The sequence below is a fragment of the Phragmites australis genome, chromosome 7 (genome assembly GCF_958298935.1).
Source record: "Phragmites australis chromosome 7, lpPhrAust1.1, whole genome shotgun sequence".
NCBI lineage: Eukaryota > Viridiplantae > Streptophyta > Magnoliopsida > Poales > Poaceae > Phragmites > Phragmites australis.
In genome coordinates this window covers 21,560,857-21,581,279 of record NC_084927.1, presented here as the reverse complement: position 1 = coordinate 21,581,279, position 20,423 = coordinate 21,560,857, and the positions used below count along the sequence as shown (strand labels likewise).

At 46.7% G+C, this 20,423-nt stretch overlaps 1 protein-coding gene and 1 pseudogene across 1 annotated transcript; both read right to left on the bottom strand.

Annotated features, from left to right (window-relative positions):
* Positions 1-610: 610 nt before the first annotated feature.
* On the bottom strand, positions 611-3,710 carry LOC133925463 (mitochondrial fission protein ELM1-like; annotated as a pseudogene).
* A 13,077-nt stretch (positions 3,711-16,787) lies between these two features.
* On the bottom strand, positions 16,788-18,051 carry LOC133924176 (protein S40-7-like). Its single transcript, XM_062369598.1, has one exon. It carries the CDS (start codon positions 17,884-17,886, stop codon positions 17,137-17,139), a length of 750 nt encoding a protein of 249 aa, XP_062225582.1. The 5' UTR covers positions 17,887-18,051; the 3' UTR covers positions 16,788-17,136.
* Positions 18,052-20,423: the final 2,372 nt, after the last annotated feature.

The window sequence follows — 20,423 nt, the reverse complement described above, 5'->3', positions numbered from 1 at the left end:
AGAGCAACAGCCAAACTAGATCTATTAACCTTCCACAAAGTAGGACTTATATATGCTAACCACCTAACGTGGCCTACATAATTTGTTATGTCACGAAAGAGGAGCAATCTAGCATAAAGGAGCAATATCATTCGACGATATATTCAACACAGTCACAGCCCACGATGCCAAATGTCTCATGAGGCCATGACCTCTTCCAACGATAAATATTAACTCCGCTTGAACTTCAATCGGCATCTTTGCAGCAGAACAATACACTGATGCATGGATATGCCAGCACTGCACACTTTTGGAGGTATGCTTGCTCAAAATTTTCATGTGGTATTTGGCGGGGGGGGGGGGATGGGCTGTGTTTCATGCACATCGCACACGATCGGTTCGCTTTTTTCTAGCAAACAGGACATGACTAAATGCATAATTTCTGTGCAATCAAGATAACTAAAGTGCGGTCCTTTAAATACCAGAACTCGAAAGAGAGAACTGGGCCAAAATGACATTTTCATTCTCTACTTCGGTTACTGTTAGCCCACCGTCCATCCACGTTGTGCAAGCACCTCCCGAACCCCATGCAGCCACATCGATAACATCATTCAGGAGAGGGTAGCTCCAGCTATCCGACATCTACAATGAAGGACATGGTGATGTTTAGAAATTCAAGCTGAAGAGTTTCAAAACTGAAATGATGGGAAAACACTTTGGTGCAACTGTACAAAGATAGTATGTGGGGAAATAAAACATTTTTCCCAAGGAAACAGTGACTGGGTGCCCAACTAAGCACCCAAGAGAAACCAACTGAAAAGGGGTAGAAATTAAGCAAGCTTATATCTTCCAATCCGGTGAAAGGGCGGACAGCCCCATGCTCATGTAGATGGTTGTAAGAATCTGAAATTTTCCACCTGCAGCGCTCAGTTCCAATAACATAAACAGGTTTCCTGTAAGAAATGAAATTGGAAGCTTAGTTATGCATCTTGTAAAAGATTCCAACGTACAAAAAGATATAACATATCAGCTCACCCAGTGCTGCACGCCTCACTTAGCATACTAATAAAGTCTGCTGTAATGATGAAAGCATCAGCCCATGCAAGATGGCCCAAGTGCAGGTTAGGATCTGCAGTGACAAAACCAACTCAACATAAGATTTCTCATTTACATAGAGATCAAGAAATCCCACTGATCTCATTTGTGAATGCACCTTAACCATCCCAAATATAAATCTTAGGATGTGGGCTAGACTCTTTCAATATAAGATCAGATACCTGCCAATAAATAGTTTAGAAATTAAGTGACAACACTTGGTAAAACAACTAAACATGATAAATGAACATACAAAGGTTCTAGTAGTTCTACCTTTCGCGGTGTTCTCCTAGAAAATGAAATTCTAACACTCACACAGGTCTTTAGAACATTGTGTAGGGAGCTTACCAGCTGCTTGGCAAGGTCTACATCATATTTACAGTTTCCTAACCATTGAAAACACTATGCATTAGTACCCACATATCGCCGCACGAAGTTTGAAAAGAACCAGCTCAACATGTAGGTAAAACAACGAAAAACTATTGAAACAAGTGAAAGTCTAAAAGCTTTGTTTTGTTGGTTTCCACAAGTTGGCAAACGTGAAAAGGTTCTAACCTTTTCCTGAATAATAACATGAACAAAAGCACATGTCGATTGCAAGAGTTAGCATGAAAGGGAATATGGAACCTGGAACATGTGAATGTTTATGCAATGAGCTTTGTAATATGTTTCATGCTTGTTGTTTAACATAGATATCACCATGAAAAGGAATATGAAACCTGGAACATGTGAACGTTCTTGATCAGTTGTTTAACATAGAACCAATGGATGTCATTAATAGGTAACATACTACCTGACATTGGGTAGTAGGCTACCTCCCACCCTAGGAGATTAACATTATCACTTAATATTAATTAGAAAATGACCAAAATGTGAAAAAACGACCTATACATCAAAAGAGGTCATCAAAATAACAATATACATAAGGTGTGAATTCAAAGTGGGATTATGGTTTGGTTGTAGCATGATCATATGTTTCATGCATAAGGAGCTCTATGTTCGTAATAATTTGCGGTGCCACTGTTGGTACTACAGATTGTTCTATTCCCCAATCAAAGTCAAACAAGAACCTGGCCTATGTACACACATTGGAAAAATCGTTTCATATAGGCAGGAAGGGCAGGAGGGAGGGAAGGATTTACTTGTTGGTACTCCAATGTTTACTGCTACTAATGGCTTTGGCAAAGGAGCAAGTTCAGCATGCTTGTTGATTCCTCCTGTTGGCCTGGTTAAGCGTTGTGAGGCCAGAAAGATTTACAACAAATGCGATTAGCAACCATTAGCTTAAAACGAAAGAATGAATTGGGAGAGGACACATTTGAATTGTTATCTGAATTACAGATGATAACTTCCATTTGAAACTTTAGCCAATGGAGCCATAAGCCCATGAACGGTTGTACTCTGCCCCCACAGACACCGAGGAAGTTTAAAAATGGAAAACGAGAAATAGGTACTGAGATATCACCAAGAATTTCCCTCCCATTAAGCCATGTTCTGTAATTTACTTCTTTATTTATTTTGAACAAAGAAAATTCAAAAAGAGCAAATGCCTGCATATACAAGCAACAACAATACATGCACTCTACAACTGTGGAAACTGTGGTAGCCCTGGTATACATCAAAACACACTACCCAAAAAATTCAACCTGCAATGTAGTAGAGAATGACTAACTTGTTCCACATCCAGCAGTTATCATTTCAGAATTCAACTGATGAACATCTGGAGTCAACTCCACTGATTAACAGTCATCATTTCAGAATTCAGTTAACTTGTTCCACTGATGAATTGCAGACAACTGCAGTTCAGAAATATATCTCGATATAGAACAAATGAATGAAATTGGCAACCCTTCTCGCCCACTCTCAAACACATGCTGCAAGATATCAAGCAGAGACTGCAATAACAATAAACGAACATCCAACTTACAGTTACATCCCTAAATAGTAAATCTTTAAACCACAGTCCAGAGCTCTTGATTTACTTATTGAGAAAGAGGTATGCATTCTCCTTAAATCATGGGCCATGGATATGCCCCAACAAACGACCCGTTTAACGGAAGAGGCACAAAATTATACACACAAAAAACGTAATGCTCGTTCTCTAGTAAGTAGCAACTTGAATTTTCAAATAATGAGTACTTAGTGCTTGGCCTAGTATCTAATTGGCTACACCAACCAAACCAATCCAATGTTGTATCAGAGATACAACTGCCATTACCAATTGCAATTAGCCATTAATTATACGCAATGATACCATCAATAATGCATGAGCAACTAAACCAACCCTTTTACCATACCATCACTGCGAGCTGGCAGGGAATGAGGGGACAAGTCGGGGATTACTAGTAGAGCGTGAGGTGGTCGGTGAGGCAGAGGGCGCGGAGGAGGCCGAGGCACTGGTTCTCGGCGCCGGCGCAGCCGTTGCCGATGACGACGGCATGACACACCACGGCAACGCTGAAGATCTCCGACATGGCCCCGCCCGGCGGCTCCGGCAGTCGTATCGGCCGCATCGGCTTGCTGGCTCGCCACTCGCCGGTGCAGGACTCGGAAATGGGAGGAAGCGCTAGGCGAGGGGGCTTGGGGAGGCAGTGGGGAGTGAATCAGGGAGGAGTGGCTGCTGCTGCAGGAGCAGCCATCTGAGGAGTTGCGGTGAGGCAGCCAGTCTTACGGAGCAAGTTTGCTTTTGCCATTTTGTTTTTCCTTCCCTTTTTCGCTTTGGTTGCATCCGGCTCCGCTGCCTGCCCGACAGGGAATTCTTTTAGCCTATTTAATATTAATATTTTAATAAAGACAGTGTCATCTAATATTATAGAAAATAGCTCTCTTTGTCATGCTAAGTGTTTGGCGTGACTCACGCCAAGCAGCCTGGCGTGACTGAGGTGCCACGCTGGCGGTCCCCCGGTGTTGTGCCACACGGTATGCCGACGTGGCAGACCTGTGTCGCGCCAACCCGCTTTGGCGTGACAGCACCATACAGGGGGGCGCTCTGGTCTTTCTCTCCCCACCGGCCATTCTTCCTCCTCACCCCAGCGCGACCAGCATAGACGCCAAACACGTCGTCGACGCCCCCTCCCTCCAATCTCCACCGATTTTGGGCCCGATTCGAAGGGAATTTGAGGGGGAAGTGTCCTAGGAAGGTAGCTCCTCTAATTCCTCCAGGTATTTTTGTTGTTTTTGGTTTACATTGTTAGTTCTTGGGTAGTTAGAATTTAGACTATGATTTTGTTGATCTATGAAATTTGTACGTTTCGATCTAGATCAGAGCTTATATATCGTGCTATGTATGTGTCGGAGGATTAACTCATGTCGCAGGGATCCCGAGAGACCCCTTTTTAGAGATTCGGCCGGGGGGATGATCCTGAATAAGTTCGTCGGAGAAATAAATGGACGTGGAAATAATTGCAACGGCCGGTGGTGGGGATGATCGACCTAGTGCAAAGGGAAGTAAATGCACCGAAGTTTAGACAGGTTCGGGCCGCACAGGGGCGTAATACCCTACTCCTGTATGGATGCAATAACCTTCCCTGAGGAGGATCCCTCAGGGATATGTCTGGTTACAAGAATATATTGTCTAACTAAGAGCTTGAGGCTCCTTGTTCTAGCTCTGCTCAGGCTTGCTTGCAGTGTTCTTCGTCTAAGTGTGGCACGGTCAATTGCTTGGGCTTGTTCTCTCCTCCGATGTTTCGATGTCTTGGTCGTGTCTCTCATTCAATCTATCTTTTTTTCTTGATCTTTCTATATGCCCATCCTTTTATGCACTCGCCGGCCACGACATACCCCGAATGGGAAAGAAGGGGCACAAGTTCCAAGATGCCACGACTGAGAAATGCGTCATCATTCCCTCTGGGCGAAGTGACAGGGGCGGTGGAAAAAACGCGGCGCGCGTCTGATCACCCGTCACTGTGGACGCCCTGGCGACGGGCGCCGTTGAGAGGGCCCACCGGGCAGCCACAGAGGCACCCGACGTGCCCACCCTGTCTTGTTCCTCTGCCATGGTAGGGTGGCAGGCGGAACGCCTTGATCCTGGCAACGTTATCCCGAGATACACCGGATGATACGGGACAGGACCCGTGCAATTAATGGCCCCACGCCTCTCTGCCAAAGCACGGCAGGGACTGACACTGCGGCGGGAGCAGTTGGAGATGTCAGGATGTCAAGCCGCGCACGCCCATTAAATGCGGCCTCAGACCTCTGACTGGTTGACACCTCATCGGCGGGCCCCTCGGGGGCCTTTCTGGGTCGTCGGGGCACCGAGTGCTCGGGGGTACTGTTCACCTCCCCGAGCACTCTCTCCCGGGCACTTTTGTACTGACGCTCGGGGAACCGAGCGCTCGGGGGCTGCCGCACGCAGCCCCCCGAGCGCTCTCTCCCGGAACTTAGCTCTTCTAATCATCGGGGGACTAGGGTGCTCGGGGGCGACCGAGCACCTTCCCGAGCACTTTCTTCCCGGTACTTGAACTCTGCGGGTCATCGGGGAACTGGGGTGCTCGGGGACCAGAGGTTGTGGCCCCGAGCACCTTCTCATGGAACTTAGATTTTCCTCATCCCACCGGAGGGACCTCGCGGGATGGTGACACGTGGCGGACAGCTGGCCTGGCCTCGAGACTTGGGGACCCCCGGTTCCTGATACACTGACAGTATGTATAGTAACGCATATGTATCGTGTGGAATTTGTTGCATGCAATTGTTTGAGCGTAGGAAATTGAAATACATATAGCTACACTTAATGTATATGAGCAATGCATGTTCTTGTGTGTATACAAGTATTTTTGAATTGTAGAGATGAATTTGAATCATATTGAAATGTATAATGTGTAGGATTTGTATTCGTGCAGTTTTACAGTATGACTTCGAATTTATGGCGTAAGCAAAAGTAGGCACATATCGGTAAGAAGTATCCCGATGTCAATTGCAAAGATGCCCCCGTTCCCCCCGCCCTCCTCATCCCGACGTGTGACTGTGGTAAGCCTGTCGTGGTTCTTCAGTCACTACACAAAGATATTGTTGGTCGTACTTACTACCTATGCACGGACTATCGTGTGAGTGTATATTTGTTATGGGTTAGGGTAGAAGCATATGGCATTACTTTTGTTAACTTGACGTTTTAATAATTTGCAGGAGTGGGAGATGTGCTACTTCTTCCAATGGATTGATGGGCTCGAGATGTATGACCAGAGGATTCTGAAGGTGAAACAGTTTAGTCAATATCCGAAGCCATATGGCAAGTTTGTTCATTGGATTCCTCCTCCACCAAATCCGCCAAAACTGACAGATAAAGAGAAGTGGGAATTGAGGAATACACGTGTTGCGGATCCTCCATTGTGCAACTGCGGAAAGCAAAACGTACTTTGTGAACCTTCTGAGGATTCCCTTACTTCCGCTGCGAAGGGATGACGAAGGTAAAAACTGAGCATGGTTACTTGTTTACAATTTGAATGAGGAAGAGTTATATGTCATGTAACATGTATCATGAATTGTAATGTAGCGCCATGGTGTTACTTGTGACTTTTGGGATTCATTGTACGGTCCTAATGGTCAATGGATAGATTGGGAAAAGGATCAAGTAAAGGGGAAAAGAGTGATAGAATCATGTCCTCCAAGGAAGTGCCCTTCTGGTGTGAATGCTCAACACGGGATAGTGCCATCCGAACTTGATATGGGGTACTACTGCGGATATATGGTTGGCAAGGATATGGTTAGTTTTATGCGTATTATCTATATTTTCTGTTTCGCTATCGTATTGTTAATTGGTGTGCATATGATTTTTTTTAATAGAGTGCGTGGAGATGTTTATGGAAGTAGTACCTTGATAAAGGTGTGGTGGATCATGAGATTGCATGGCGGAGTAAGCGTCATCTGAAGGTGCTGTCAAGCTATCTGGATCATCGTAAGAAGAAAACTCGTGATTTCTACCGTGCTTTGTATCCCCAACTCAAAAGGAGAACCATGGAGGGTCAAGATGTTGCGGCTACGACGGTGCAAATAGAGACAATAAAGGCTCTTGTTGCTAATTTACCTGTGGTTATCCCGGACAATGATGACAATGATGTGCTCTATAATGGGCCTGACGATTAGTACGATGGGGCATATGGGTAGATAAATAAATTGTACTATATGAACTATTTGTGAACATGATGTGTAATTATTGTCGATTGTACTATGTATGGCATTGGCACACCCTAATCTCCATTATATTGTGAAGCATGGAATATTTGGTATTTCGACCAAATTGGAATATGCCAACAAATTTGCTACTCTTGGCGTCATATCTTTCAATAGATTTTGTAGCATAATTATTAAAGATTTATTTATGTAGTAAAACATATGCTGATAATGCACATAAACACAAAATTTAAACCGGTAAGTTTGTCTATTCATTCTACAAAAGCAGACAAGGTTTCGACGTTGTTGTCAGAAGAATAAGAACCCACCACATTATTGTAGTGGTTATTTGTGAGATTCTTTATCTTTTCACCCTGCCTGAAATATGCCATAATGTTGCGAGAGATGATATGAGTCAACCCCACCAGTTTCATGTTAGAAAGGATAAGCACAAGAAGCAATAAAATTTGTAGACATACAAAGGTAAATCAAAAACTAAGGGAAAAATACACATGAGGAGTATCCTAGTTGACTACCGATTGCCTTGGAATTAAGAGTTCAAAACAACTAGTTGTTGTTCTTCTCTCTTCTCAAAATTCAAAAACGATGGAAGTATAGATATTATCTAATGTTGCTTTATAGCACGCCTTTTCCATTGATGCATGTATTGATCCTTATCCAGCATCAATTAAATAATTGAAAGGTTAGGCAAACACATTGTGAAATTAGAAATTTGTCAGCAAGCAGATGGTGCTGAATTCTTCCCTCTATGCGTGAGCTACTGTTAGTCACACCAAAGAGCCTGGCGTGACTAGCAGTGGTGTCACGTCAAAGAGCCTAGCGTGTCTAACGTTGCCGTCGCGCCAGGCCTTCTCGGTTTCCAGCACCCCCCGGGATCGTGGTGGGGGGGAAGGTGGTTGGCGTGACTAACTGTTGTGTCACGCCAAGGTGCCTGGCGTGACTAACAGTTTAGTCGCGCCAGGCCTTTGCAATTTCCAGCACACCACTGGGATCGAGGTGGGGGGAAGTTGATCGGCGTGACTAAGACTTGTGTCATGCCAAAGTCCCTGGCGTGACTAATACTTGTGTCACACCAACTTCCCTGGCGTGACTAGTGTCACACCAACCGTCCTGGCGTGACTACGAGTTTAGTCTTGCCATAGTCCCTGGAGTGACTAACTGGACAGAGCAGTTTTGCATGACTACTCACCTCTGTATCCAAACCACAGCACATATACAACATTCAGTCTCGCAGGTTTTTCAAAAATTTGAACATGGTCTGATAATATATCATCTTCCCCTTTTTTCCTTCATTAGTTATCAAATGCACACAACTAAATTTGAAGCTTAACATTATGCAACATAGGCAATATTCATTACATGACAATTCGACACGCAGTTTATGCAACGCAACAAAGAACCCATAGGCCACTCGCAATGTTTGAATAGTACATATTAGCCATACAAAAGCATCACACGCAACTCAACGAGACTAAAGTGTCGTCGTTCACACCCGTGGTGTGTATGGCTTCTTCTTCCTCCTTTCACGGCCCGGATTGGTCGGAAGGACATTACCACTCGCAATGTCAGTCCTGTCACGGCGACGCCGCGGTGGCTGTGAATGCTGCATCGCTGGAGGGGCGCATGCGAGCTGTAAGCTCCCCATCACATCAGGGTCGTACGATGGGTCGCCACCGTCTGAGTTGTATTCCTCGCTCTCAGAGGGTTTCTCGTATGGGGCCTTGCCTCGTGCAGCCGTGCCAGCTGAAGTAGAGGCAGCTCTTGACCTAGTGCGTGACGGCGTGCGCGCAACACTGCTACTGCGCGTGCGGGTTCGGGTACCGTAGTGCACCGGCGTCTGCTGGGTCGAAGCAGCCATGTGGCTGGCAGATGGCTCCAAAGAAGGACCACCTTGTGCAACCTCCACATCCGACATTGTCATGTAGCTCATCTTGTACGCAAGGCGGCGACAGCTCCTACGAACCCTCTGCAAAGAAGTTCGTGAAATTTTCAGAGTGTAAAAAAAGGGAAAACTTTACACAATGGTCTATTTGTCAACTATTAACTCCACGAAAGAGCGAAGATGGCCGTCCTCCTCATTTACAAGGTGTCCGAGCTGCTGTCTCTGCAAACATGACGCAATGCGTTAAGTACGGTACAAACCAAGAGTCAATACGATGTTTCTATCACGAATTACAAATACCATGTAGTTGTGAAGTGGGGCACACTCAGGCTGGTGACCGTGTCGAGTGATCTGATCATACTCATCTACCAGGTCATCCTCGTCATCGGAGTCCGGCAAATCTTCCGCTTCAACTGCAACTCGAGGTGGCTTGATTGTCAACCTGGAGTTGTTGTGCACCCACCTCAAGTACTCACGGTACGGACCCGAGCGGTGTGCGGCACCATCGTGCACGATAATCTGTGCCCGGTTGGTCCACTGCACTAAGTAGTTATTGTGGACGTCCCGCCAATCTCTAGCACCCCTTTGCTTCCTCCTGTCAATCCTGCAAGATGGCAAAATCAGAAACAAATGTAACCTCACATAAACGATACCTGGAACCACCCGACAAGTATTTTTACTCACTTGTGCAAAGCCACAGATGTGGGGGTCATGTCTGGAGGCGTACGCTGTAACTTTCCAAACTGCCTCATCACACGGTTCGGACAGTGCATTTCAATAATATAGAAGCAAATAAGCGGCAGAACGGACCGCCAGTACTCACTATCCCATGTGCACAATGTGCTAAGACCCATGGCAACGATCTCATGCCAGTCATATGGCTCCCACATCACCTGAAAATGAACGACAATGTCAACTGACATATGCAAGTGTGTGAAAGAAATAATGCATAACCAATTGCACTCACATGGCTTTGCATGATGCAGTCGAGCTCGTTGGTGTAGAAGAGGTACCACTTGCCTGTGTTTCCAGTCACGGCCCTAACGTTCCTCCAAAGGAAAGCAACGGTCGGCAGCGAGCCCTAATCCTCGAACTGCCAAACCTACAGTTCAAACGCATCATATCACATTAGCAAATAACGACAAACAATATGAATTTAAACAGAAATAAAAATACGTACCCCGGGAGAGAATCGGTCGGGTTTACCAACCGGCAGCCGCTCCCACATCCACACCTACAACAGGTACGCGCATCCCCCAAGGTTGGCATGGTCCCCACTGCGCCTGCATGCATCACATAGCTGCTGGTACAGCCATTCGAGCGTGGCCGATCCCCAACTGTACAGTCTGACATTCTCCCATTGCTCGCCAAGTATCGGCAAGTACATCCACGAGACTGTGTTCCCACTCCCATCTGGAAATAAGTACCCGCCCACAAGATGCCACAACCACGCGCGTGCGTACCTCTCGATGACCTGCTCCGCTGCATCATCAGGGCACTCCGTGAAGTTCTGAGCCAACCAGGCAGAGCTGACGCCAGAAGGTTTCTTGTCTTTCGCATCCTGCGCTGGCTCAGGTGGCCTACTACCAACAAACTGCTCCACCATGTCTCTCCATCCAACAGGCTGCACATTCCCGCACACAGGCTGCCCGTCCACTGGAAGCCCGAGAATCATGGCCACATCATGCAGAGTGATCGTGAGCTCGCCGCAAGGGAGGTGGAAGGTGTGTGTCTCCAGCCTCCAGTGGTTGACTAGCGCAGTTAGAGCTGCATTGTCGAACATCGGCAACCCCACCGTGACCAACCTGGCCAACGGCAGGAAGCCTGCACGCCCAACGTATGGGACATTGTTGAATACCTCCGAGATATTTGTGGTCATGGTTTCATACCTACAGCCACCCGCATCATACGCTAGCGCCCATTTGGACTTATTAGGCATTTTGCTCTTCAACCACTCTGTCGCATGCTCGTTCAATATCTTCTCCAATTCTACAAGCTTATTATCGAATTGTCTCTCCTCTTTAACTTTGCAAAGTGTCTTCAGTTTTTTTTAGTACCTCCTTACTCTTCTGTCTTCTCCAAATATTTATAGCAAAATGATGCATGCACCACCGGTGCACGAGAGGAGGGTAACCATCCATTTGTTCTCTAGCTGCATTAAGGAGACCCTGTTGCCGATCCGATATCATAGAGATTTGGCGCCCCGAGCCAATTACGTGACGGCGAACCAGGAACAAGAACCAAGACCAACTATTGTTCCTCTCTCCCTCTATTAGCGCAAATGCTAAGGGGATCAACTAATCCTCTGCATCGATGCCAACAGCAATCATCAGTGCACCCTTGTACTTCCTTGTCAAGAAAGTGGCATCAACACTAACCACGGGCCGACAATGCTTGAAGGTCTCCACGCATTGAGGAAAACACCAAAACACACGCTGCATGACCGGCTTAATGACACCACCATCGCTGCCCATCATACCACCAGTTGAAATGAACTACTTCGTCCCGGGGTTGAAATGTGAAATTGCATCCAAGATCCTAGAGACCCTCGCGTATGCCTCCTTCCAATCTCCCTATAGTAATGCCATGGCATGTTGCTTCGCTCTCCATGCCTTGCCATACAACACGCGGTAATTTATAAACCCAACTATAGACTCAATCAGAGAGGCCACAGTCGTGTCCGGGTCCGCCCAAACGATGGGGACGATGCGCCGACCAAGGTACCTCGCCGTGCACTAGGAGTGCACTTGTTCCGGCCTCGCAGACCCGCAAGTGTGAGGTTGTTTCACATTTGTGACCTTCCATCGTCGGCCGTCACTTGGGATACGACGGACCCATACACCCCATCCATAATCTTTCTGGCATTTTAAAGTGTACCTCACTTTCGCATAAGAATGAACCACGTCGTACGTCCTGTGGTGCTGAACTGAGTAGTCCCTGAACCAGAACTTCACTTAATCAAGACTATCAAATAGCATCCCCTTCTTAATCAACTCCTTCTCACTGTCTCGCTCCTCCTCCATCAACATTAAGTCATTATCACAAAGAGCATTCTTGGTCAATGAAATGTCCTCGTAGCCCGGCACCTCGGGCACATCCACATGTACAGCCTTGAGTGTCTGTATCTCCTACTCCATGTAAATTCCATCCCACCAAGCTGCCTTCTCATCCTCTCCTGCTTCTCCACCCACCTCAACACCCCCGTGTCGTTGCTCAACACCAGACACATGTTTCACTTCTTCTGCCTCATCATCTTCATCTTCATCCTCACTGTCCGACGAAAATACTGTTGTTTCCTCGACATTTCTTTGAACCTCCTCATCCTCGAAATAACCATCGTCGAAGTCATTACATACAACAGCCAGATCAAAGTTATTGGAACCACTGGCATGTACCTCCTGAACAGATGCACTAGTTACCCTCTGGAACTGTAACATCCGCGAGTCCGATGGCACCAGCAACCTCTACGATAATACAGGGAGTTTCCTGGGTCAGATGCTCAACAGGCTCCACTTCCTGGCTACCACTGCCCGGCACATCCTGAATCGATGGCATCGAGCTTCTTCTGACACCCACATCAACTACCAACTTCGCGCAACAAACTTGAGAACCATTCACACATTCCTTATACAGCTTCCAATCAATTTCTGACGCCAAGTCCATAACAAAATAGTGATCCCTACCACCCCTGCCGGCATCAAACCTTCCCCGTACGGTTATATTACTTACATCCGTATCAACATTCATAACTGCCCTAACCCGAGCAACAATTTCGTCGAAGCAAGGAGGGTTCCCAAATTTCAACACTTCCTCCCTCATCTTATCAAACTCCCTATTTGTATTAACCGTGCCACCACAAAACATACGAACAATCCGTTCCATCTACACAAACCATCCAAACATTACACGTATACACAAATATCATCGCTATAACTTATACAAATCCTACACATTATACATTTCAATATGATTCAAATTCATCTCTACAATTAAAAAAATACTTGTATACACACAAGAACATGCATTGCTCATATACATTAAGTGTAGCTATATGTATTTTAATTTTCTACGCTCAAACAATTGCATGCAACAAATTTTATACGATACATATACATTACTATACATACATAGCACGATATATAAGATCCGATCTAGACCGAAACGTACAAATTTCATAGATCAACAAAATCATAGTCTAAACCCTAACTACCCAAAAACTAACAATGTAAACCAAAAACAACAAAAATACTTGAAGAGATTAGAAGAGCTACCTTCCTAGGACACTTTTCCCTCAAATCCCCTTTGAATCGGGCCCGAAATCGATGGAGAATGGAGGGAGGAGGGCGTCGGCGGCGCGTGGCATCTCTGCTGCTCGCGGGTGGGTGAGGAAGAAGAAGCCCGGTGAGGAGAGGAAGGGCCAGGGCGCGGCTTGTATGCAGTTGTGTCACGCCAAAGGGGATGGTGTGATAGGAGTCGCGCTAGCCCCCTTGGCGCGACACAGGTGGGGAGAGAAGGGCCCGGACGCCCCCTATATGGCGCTGTGTCACGCCAAAGCGGGTGACGTGATCGGAGTCGCGCCAGCCCCCCTGGCGCGACACATGTCTACCACGTCGGCACGCCGTGTGGCACGGCGCTGGGTGATCGCCAGCGTGGCACCTTGGTCATACCAGGCTGCTTGGCGTGACTAAGTCGGGAGTCACGCCAAAGCTCTTGGCGTGACAAAAGGGGCTACTTCCTGAAATTGTAAATCCCCACGTGCTTTTATTAAAATATTAGTATTAAATAGGCTAAAAAAATATTAGTATTAAATAGGGAGCCGGGAGGGCGGACGAGACGGCGAGGTGCCACCCGTGCGAACACTTGCGGGGTAGGTTTTGGACTTTGTTTTCTTTTGTTGGGATTGGCTAGTGGGCTGAAACGAGCAAAAGCTTTTAGCCTTTTTAGCCTTCCGTGTTCGACATGCTCCGTTGTTAAATATGAGCTGGCCATAAAAAAAGTTTGTCTAATTATCTTTCGCATTTTTTTTCTCAAAATCATTTGAACTCTAGACCGTCGGATCGCAATCTAACATCTCATATTAGTTCCTGCCTCATATAAACAATCAAACCCTAGTCCCACCAAGATTCCCCACCTCGATCCATATCCCACTATCATCGCCCCCACACACACTCCATGCCTCCCTACCACCCATCCCTACCTTTGATGACCTCATCCGTCGCTATCCGTGAAAGTTGTCTTTCTCGACACCAGCCAATCCATCTGTGGCACCCCCGCCTCCAACGTCACCCCGATGGCTCTAGCGATGCCACCATCATCGGAGTTGTCTCTCTCAACCGTCACTTCCCAAACCACTACAAATCACGGCACCCTTGCTACCAGCCCCACCAAACAGTGATCCTCCACCACCACAGCGAGCGATGCACCCACCAGCCACCACCTCACCGTCCCACTCGCCATCACTGCTAGGCCTACAGACCTCTTTGGTCACCCCTCTACAGCCCGAGAGCAAAATCATAAACCCTAACCCTCAACCCTAATCCAATAGTTTAAGATGATATGATGGCAAGAGGCGGCACGACAGCGAGAAGGAAGAAGCAACCGAAGAAGATGAAGAAGGTGGTGGAAATAGCACAGATCTCACCACCTATAGAAATGTCAGAAATTCGAATGATTTTGACCCTAAAATTCATTCGCGTGATGTTTAGCCATTCCGAAAGAAAAAAACTCATCGAACTTAAGGACAAACGAGAGTTTAAGGGGAGCGGGCCAGCGGCATGATAAATGAGCAAGTGGTCATCCAATTTGTGAGCCATTGTATAGAACATTTTACCCTTTTCTCCTTTATGTTTTAAGAAAAATAAAAGAACTGACCCCGCGGGAGTTAAGCTCACTGTGAAATTTCGCTTGACAAATGTTAGACAGTGATCAAATAGGCCGAGGACTTCTTTCTGTGGAGACAAAGCGATGCTCTGGAAGGTGTGCAGACAAATCATATTCTTTTGACAAAAGATAGTCAATAATATGTAGGCTAAATTACACACATGAAAACAATATGAATAATTTTCATAAAATACTAATTGTTACATCATGCATCTTTTCTAGTGCATGCTAAATAACATATAGTGGTCGAAGTGGCGTCTTGCTCACTTTGAATCGTCAAAAAAATATCTTTGATTAAGGTGGAAAGATGGAAGCATTGCCCTGTGATGTGACCTGCATTTTAAGGCATCATGGATGTTCTACCAACAGGGAACACATACACCTGGGCATCAGTAGGCTCTGATAACACTAAACTTGTCTTGGGAAGCAGCTTAGCAACAAACTGGGGCAGCAACTGCCATGCTCCAGGTAGGTATAAAATGCTTGTGAGAAATCAAATGTGCAGGCAGTGCAGTTAGTTCTTATTGAATGGAGGAACCAGACAGCAAATTCATCTTCAACACAGCCCCACAGAGGCACAGACAGAATGGCATGCAACAAAGCATGGCATATTCAATTCCATCAATTAGGTTCATTGTATTGATCCTCGGCATGCTGAATAGGGGTCCATGAATTGATTAAAGCACTGCACCAACATTTGAAATTGACAAGGAGAAAGAGGTGCAGAAAGGAATAAAGCAAAATCTAGCTAAAAAGGGGCAACAAAAACCCACTTTCCCCAACTAAGGGGCACTAAAAGTGGACCAAGTGATTCACAGTCGAAACCTAACCAAATTGTCACAGAAAACTATGTGATAAAGACATAAAGCATCAGGACTAGCTCCTATGTCCTTCGTTTTATGAACACCAACAACAAAAATAAGGATTGCCCACCAGAATTCAAAAGGTCAACCGATTCATGATAAACATCACGTAAAGTATCGGTGATTCAATATAGTTGTATTCATGTTCGCACAATTCTCCTAGCTGCAAGCACCTTTTTTCAGATTTCCAAAACCATACAAGTTCTGAACAATGATGCATGTAGTTTAAAAAGAACTCCATTGTTCCGGGCATCCCAAAGTTTCCAACTTTCATAACTCTGAATTAATGCAGAGGATCTACAACAGCCACAGACCTAGAGGCACTGAAATATACCACAGCATAAGATACAAACTCTAAACATCAAATAGAAAGTCGTGAAGCACTGAAGAATGATAACGAGTTCTTCTAGTAGTACACCAGGCATCTTTTCAGCATTGTGTGCTACAGCAAAGCAGAAGTATGTATACACTATTAGAAAAAGTCATTGAATGATTGACATGAGTTGCTAGTACTTATCCCATGTGTTCAATAAGTCATTGCCATTAAGGTGCTGAAATTAGTAAAACTAAACATGACAAGCAGTTCATTTTGAACACCAAACTAATGATCTTTTTAAAAAAAAATGTTACAAACAGAAGCATAGAGATGTACTAACGTGAGTTCAAGAAATAAGCTCAAATCTTGCAGTTGCTCATGCATAAAGTGCTCTAGTACCAACTACCAATCCTTCCCAGGAAATGCACCATGAGCATGCATTAGGGAATGAGTTCATACATACCTTCCAATTCAGATGCCATCACACAAACCCACATACATCTCAGATATACATTTAAAACATTATCAGTTCTCTATGGTGTGAGATCATATTGATGATCCAAATAATTCTGAAGTTCTCTGAGAAGTATATACGAAGATTCAGTCAAGCATGCACATCAGGCAACTAGCACAGGAGGATTGCAACTTTCCAACACCACCGGCAATTTGGTGACTTCAAGAGACTAAGAAACAAAACTAACAATTTTCACGAGGAGCCAACAAGCATTGGTCTCAACCTGTTACTACAAAGAGACCCAAACACAGGACACCAGTTCTTATTACTGCTGAAAGTGATAGTAATAGCACACGCACACCTCCAAGGATACCAAAATTGCAAGCAGTTGCATCAAAAACTCAACCTGTTACCTTACCTTCTCGTTTTGCCTCTCGATCAACAGCAAGAACCCACTAGAATTATACCCTAATGTGACCCATCTACGACTCTGAGCATGCGGAGCTGAACAAAAGGCCAGAGCCACATCACCTTGCCGGATTCAGTCGAGGAATCCGGTTTGTCGGAGCACGGCATCGCGCACCCGCCGCAGGTCTCGGCCCTTGAGCGTGCGCCCGGCGCCCTCGAGCATGGAGAACGGCGCGGCGGGCCCGGCCCCACCAGCGGATGCCCGGGCGACCATCTCGTGCGGGGGCAGCATGGCGGCATCTCCGCGCTGGAAGTCGTCGTCGTCGTCGTCGTCGAATTCGTCCCACCGCCCGATCGCCGGCTTCCGGGTCGGACGGCGAACCGGCACCTTCACGGGCGCCGACTGGTGGTACTGGTACGGCGGGGCAGGCACGGCGTTCTTCGGTCTCGCGGTCGCCGGGATGGCCCGCGCGGTGGATGTCGGGGATTGGGTGGGCGACAGCGCGCTCCCACTCCCGGAGGCCGCCGAGGCAGCTGCGGCCGCGATGGTCGCCTTGCGCCGGAGAAGCGTCCCCGCGCTGTCCGCGGCCGCGGATGCCGCTACCCCTCCCCCGCCGCCACGGACCAGGAGCCTCCTGTCCCCCTCGTGCAGCGCCAGCGCGGCGAGGAGGCCGAGGTGCCCCTGCTGCAGTCCCCGGCTAGGGCTCATGGGCCCGTCTTGCGGCGGCGGCGCGTCCGGCGACGAGAAGAGGAAGTCATCCTCGTGGAGCTCGTCCCCCGCGACGAACGAGGGCTCCGTCGGGGACGACGAGGGAGATGGCGACGAGAACATCCCGATGAACCGCTCCCCCGCCGGGGACCGGCGCGGCCGGTACTCGTCCATGGACGGCCGCACGCTCCGGCTCTGGGTCGGGAGGCTCAGGAGGCGGCGCGCGGCCGCGCGCGCATGCGGCTGCGGGCTGAATCGGGACCCCGCGGGCTCGTCTCGGCTCCCAGCGGCGGGCGGGCGACCTGGTTGGGGAAGGCGAGGGAGAGGCGTCGTGGGGTTTGGTTTTTATGGGCGCGGCGCGACCCGCACCCACCGGGTTGAGGGGAGACACGCGGGCCCGCACGCTCGCTTCGATCGGTTCCTCGGCCGGCTCGGCACGTACGGGGGCGCGGGACGTGGCGCGCACGGACGGAGCAGATTGGGAGGAGGCGGTTTAATTCGTCAGGTGTGCCCATTGGATGTTTGATTGCCTTTTAACGGCCAGATTCAAAATTTTGCAGGTTTGATGGTGTTTGTGGGTAGGGATGAAAACGGACGGGATAAATTCCGTTCCGTTTCGATCCGTTTTCTATATTTTCTCGTCCGTTTTCGATTTCGTTTTCGAGAGAAAATGTGAAAATGAAAACGGTTAAGAGGTTTTTCCGACCGTTTTCGGATTTTCCGTTTTTAATCTAGAATTTTTCATTTTTCTAATTGAGATCAAACTTCACAAATCACAATGTAGCCCACATGCCAAGCCTGGTCGGTCAATCCAAACATAACCTCTATCCCAAAGTTCAACCAGATCCCAGTAGTCCAGTTTTAGTCGGCTGCTAACCTACTGATATTGTTCAAGCTCTTGCACCACCTCCAATCCTAGTCTTTGTGTGATTGTATGTTATGTCGAGTACTCAAGTTACGATATGATAGTTATTTTTCAGTTGATACTTATGTTATTACGTGGTTCATCTGTGTATGATATAAATTATTTTTGTTGGTGTGAATTAATTATGTGTCGCGCCGATGATTAAAATCATTGTTCTATGGATCGGTGTTCTCATTTTAAATTATCGGTTCCTGACTGATACCCGCATATTTATGTTCGGATTGGTTCGTTTTTGATATCCCGACATTCCCGAGTTCGTACCCGTTTCCGGCTTTCCCGTTTTCAATTCCGTTTTCGAGAGAAAATGTGAAAATGAAAATGGTTAGGGAGTTTTCCCGACCGTTCCCGTTCATTTTCATCCCTATTTGTGGGTAACGGAGGTGCGAAATTGGCCGTGCGGTGGCTCGAGGGTTAGTATATTAGGGAAAAAGAGGATTATCCGTGAGTTTTTTCAGAATGGAGATGAAAGCTTCCTTAAAAGTTACAAGTGATGTTGTCTATATAGTTTACTCAAATGTGATTGAGTCTAATACGATAAATATAATAACCATTTTTTTAAATGCTTAGTGGGTTTGAGTAGTAAAAATGAGATAAAGAATGACCTTAGACTATTAGTAGAGCTTTGATCCAATTAAGATTCAAATACATTGTTTATAAGCGTGCTAACAACGGTCTATTATTAGTAGGTTTGAGCTATTTCACATCAAATTAGAGGTTTCTTTTTAGGGGAGAGATGAGTTTCTCAACTAAATAGTCTATGGTTTTAACACGATCTTCAAGGTTGTAGCTAGTGAGAATTAAAGCGACGACACAAATGACTTATATCGTTGCTATCCACTAGTCTTATCTCAGCTAACACCTCTTAGCATCCGGAATAGATATTAGTTAACTGCTAGCACAAACAAAACAGCAAAGGGGAAGAGAGACACCACACAAATAACCTCCATTTAGAACATGACTATAAAAACAACATGTAGTTTTAGGCTCTTCGCTAAATAGGATTATGGGTTTTGTTAGTACTTAGGATGTAAGTTTTATATTTTTTTATCATTAAGTCGATTCAAAACTTAAAAATTAACTAAAGATTCACTCTGGTCTGCTTAAGTTAAAAAATAAACTAAGTTATAATTTAGAATTATCTATTAAATACTTATTTACGTCAACAAGCTATAAGAAAGGATCCTACTCTACCTATTTGATTGTTTTCTTATAATGACACGGGAAGCGGGGAAGGAAAAGCAAATGATGGTGGAGCGAGGAATTGGGTGGATCTAACGCTGCCTCCGCGGATAAAATACGCCGGATCCGATCTTTTTTTCTCCCAAGTCCTGTTCACTTGTCCCCGCACTCTACCGAGGCCGCGTCATGCTTCGCTGTCCGGGGGTCCCCGCCGCGGAGGGACGTGTAGCGGGCGCTGTGATTCCTGGGGGACCTCCCAGCCTCGCTGGGCCAGGCCGCGCCGCTGCGACAGGTCGTGCTCCGCCGTTCGACCAGGCTTGGACGGCTGATATCACCTTCAGGGCTCCAGAGACGGTCGGTCCATTGAGCCTGGACCCTGGCCGTCCAGGCACTGTGAACGCGCACGTGTAGTGTAGCCGTGACGAGGTTGGTTCGGGCGGCCCCTCTCGTGGCTGAGCTCACTTTTCCACTGACGGGTTGCCTGACAGGCCCCCTTCGATATGTTGGGTAGCGCAGTGGAAACGTGATTACAGCGCCATGGAGAAAAACTCCCAATATAAGTTAGAGTAAGTGGAAGGGAAAATTGCATAAACACCCCAGAAGTCAC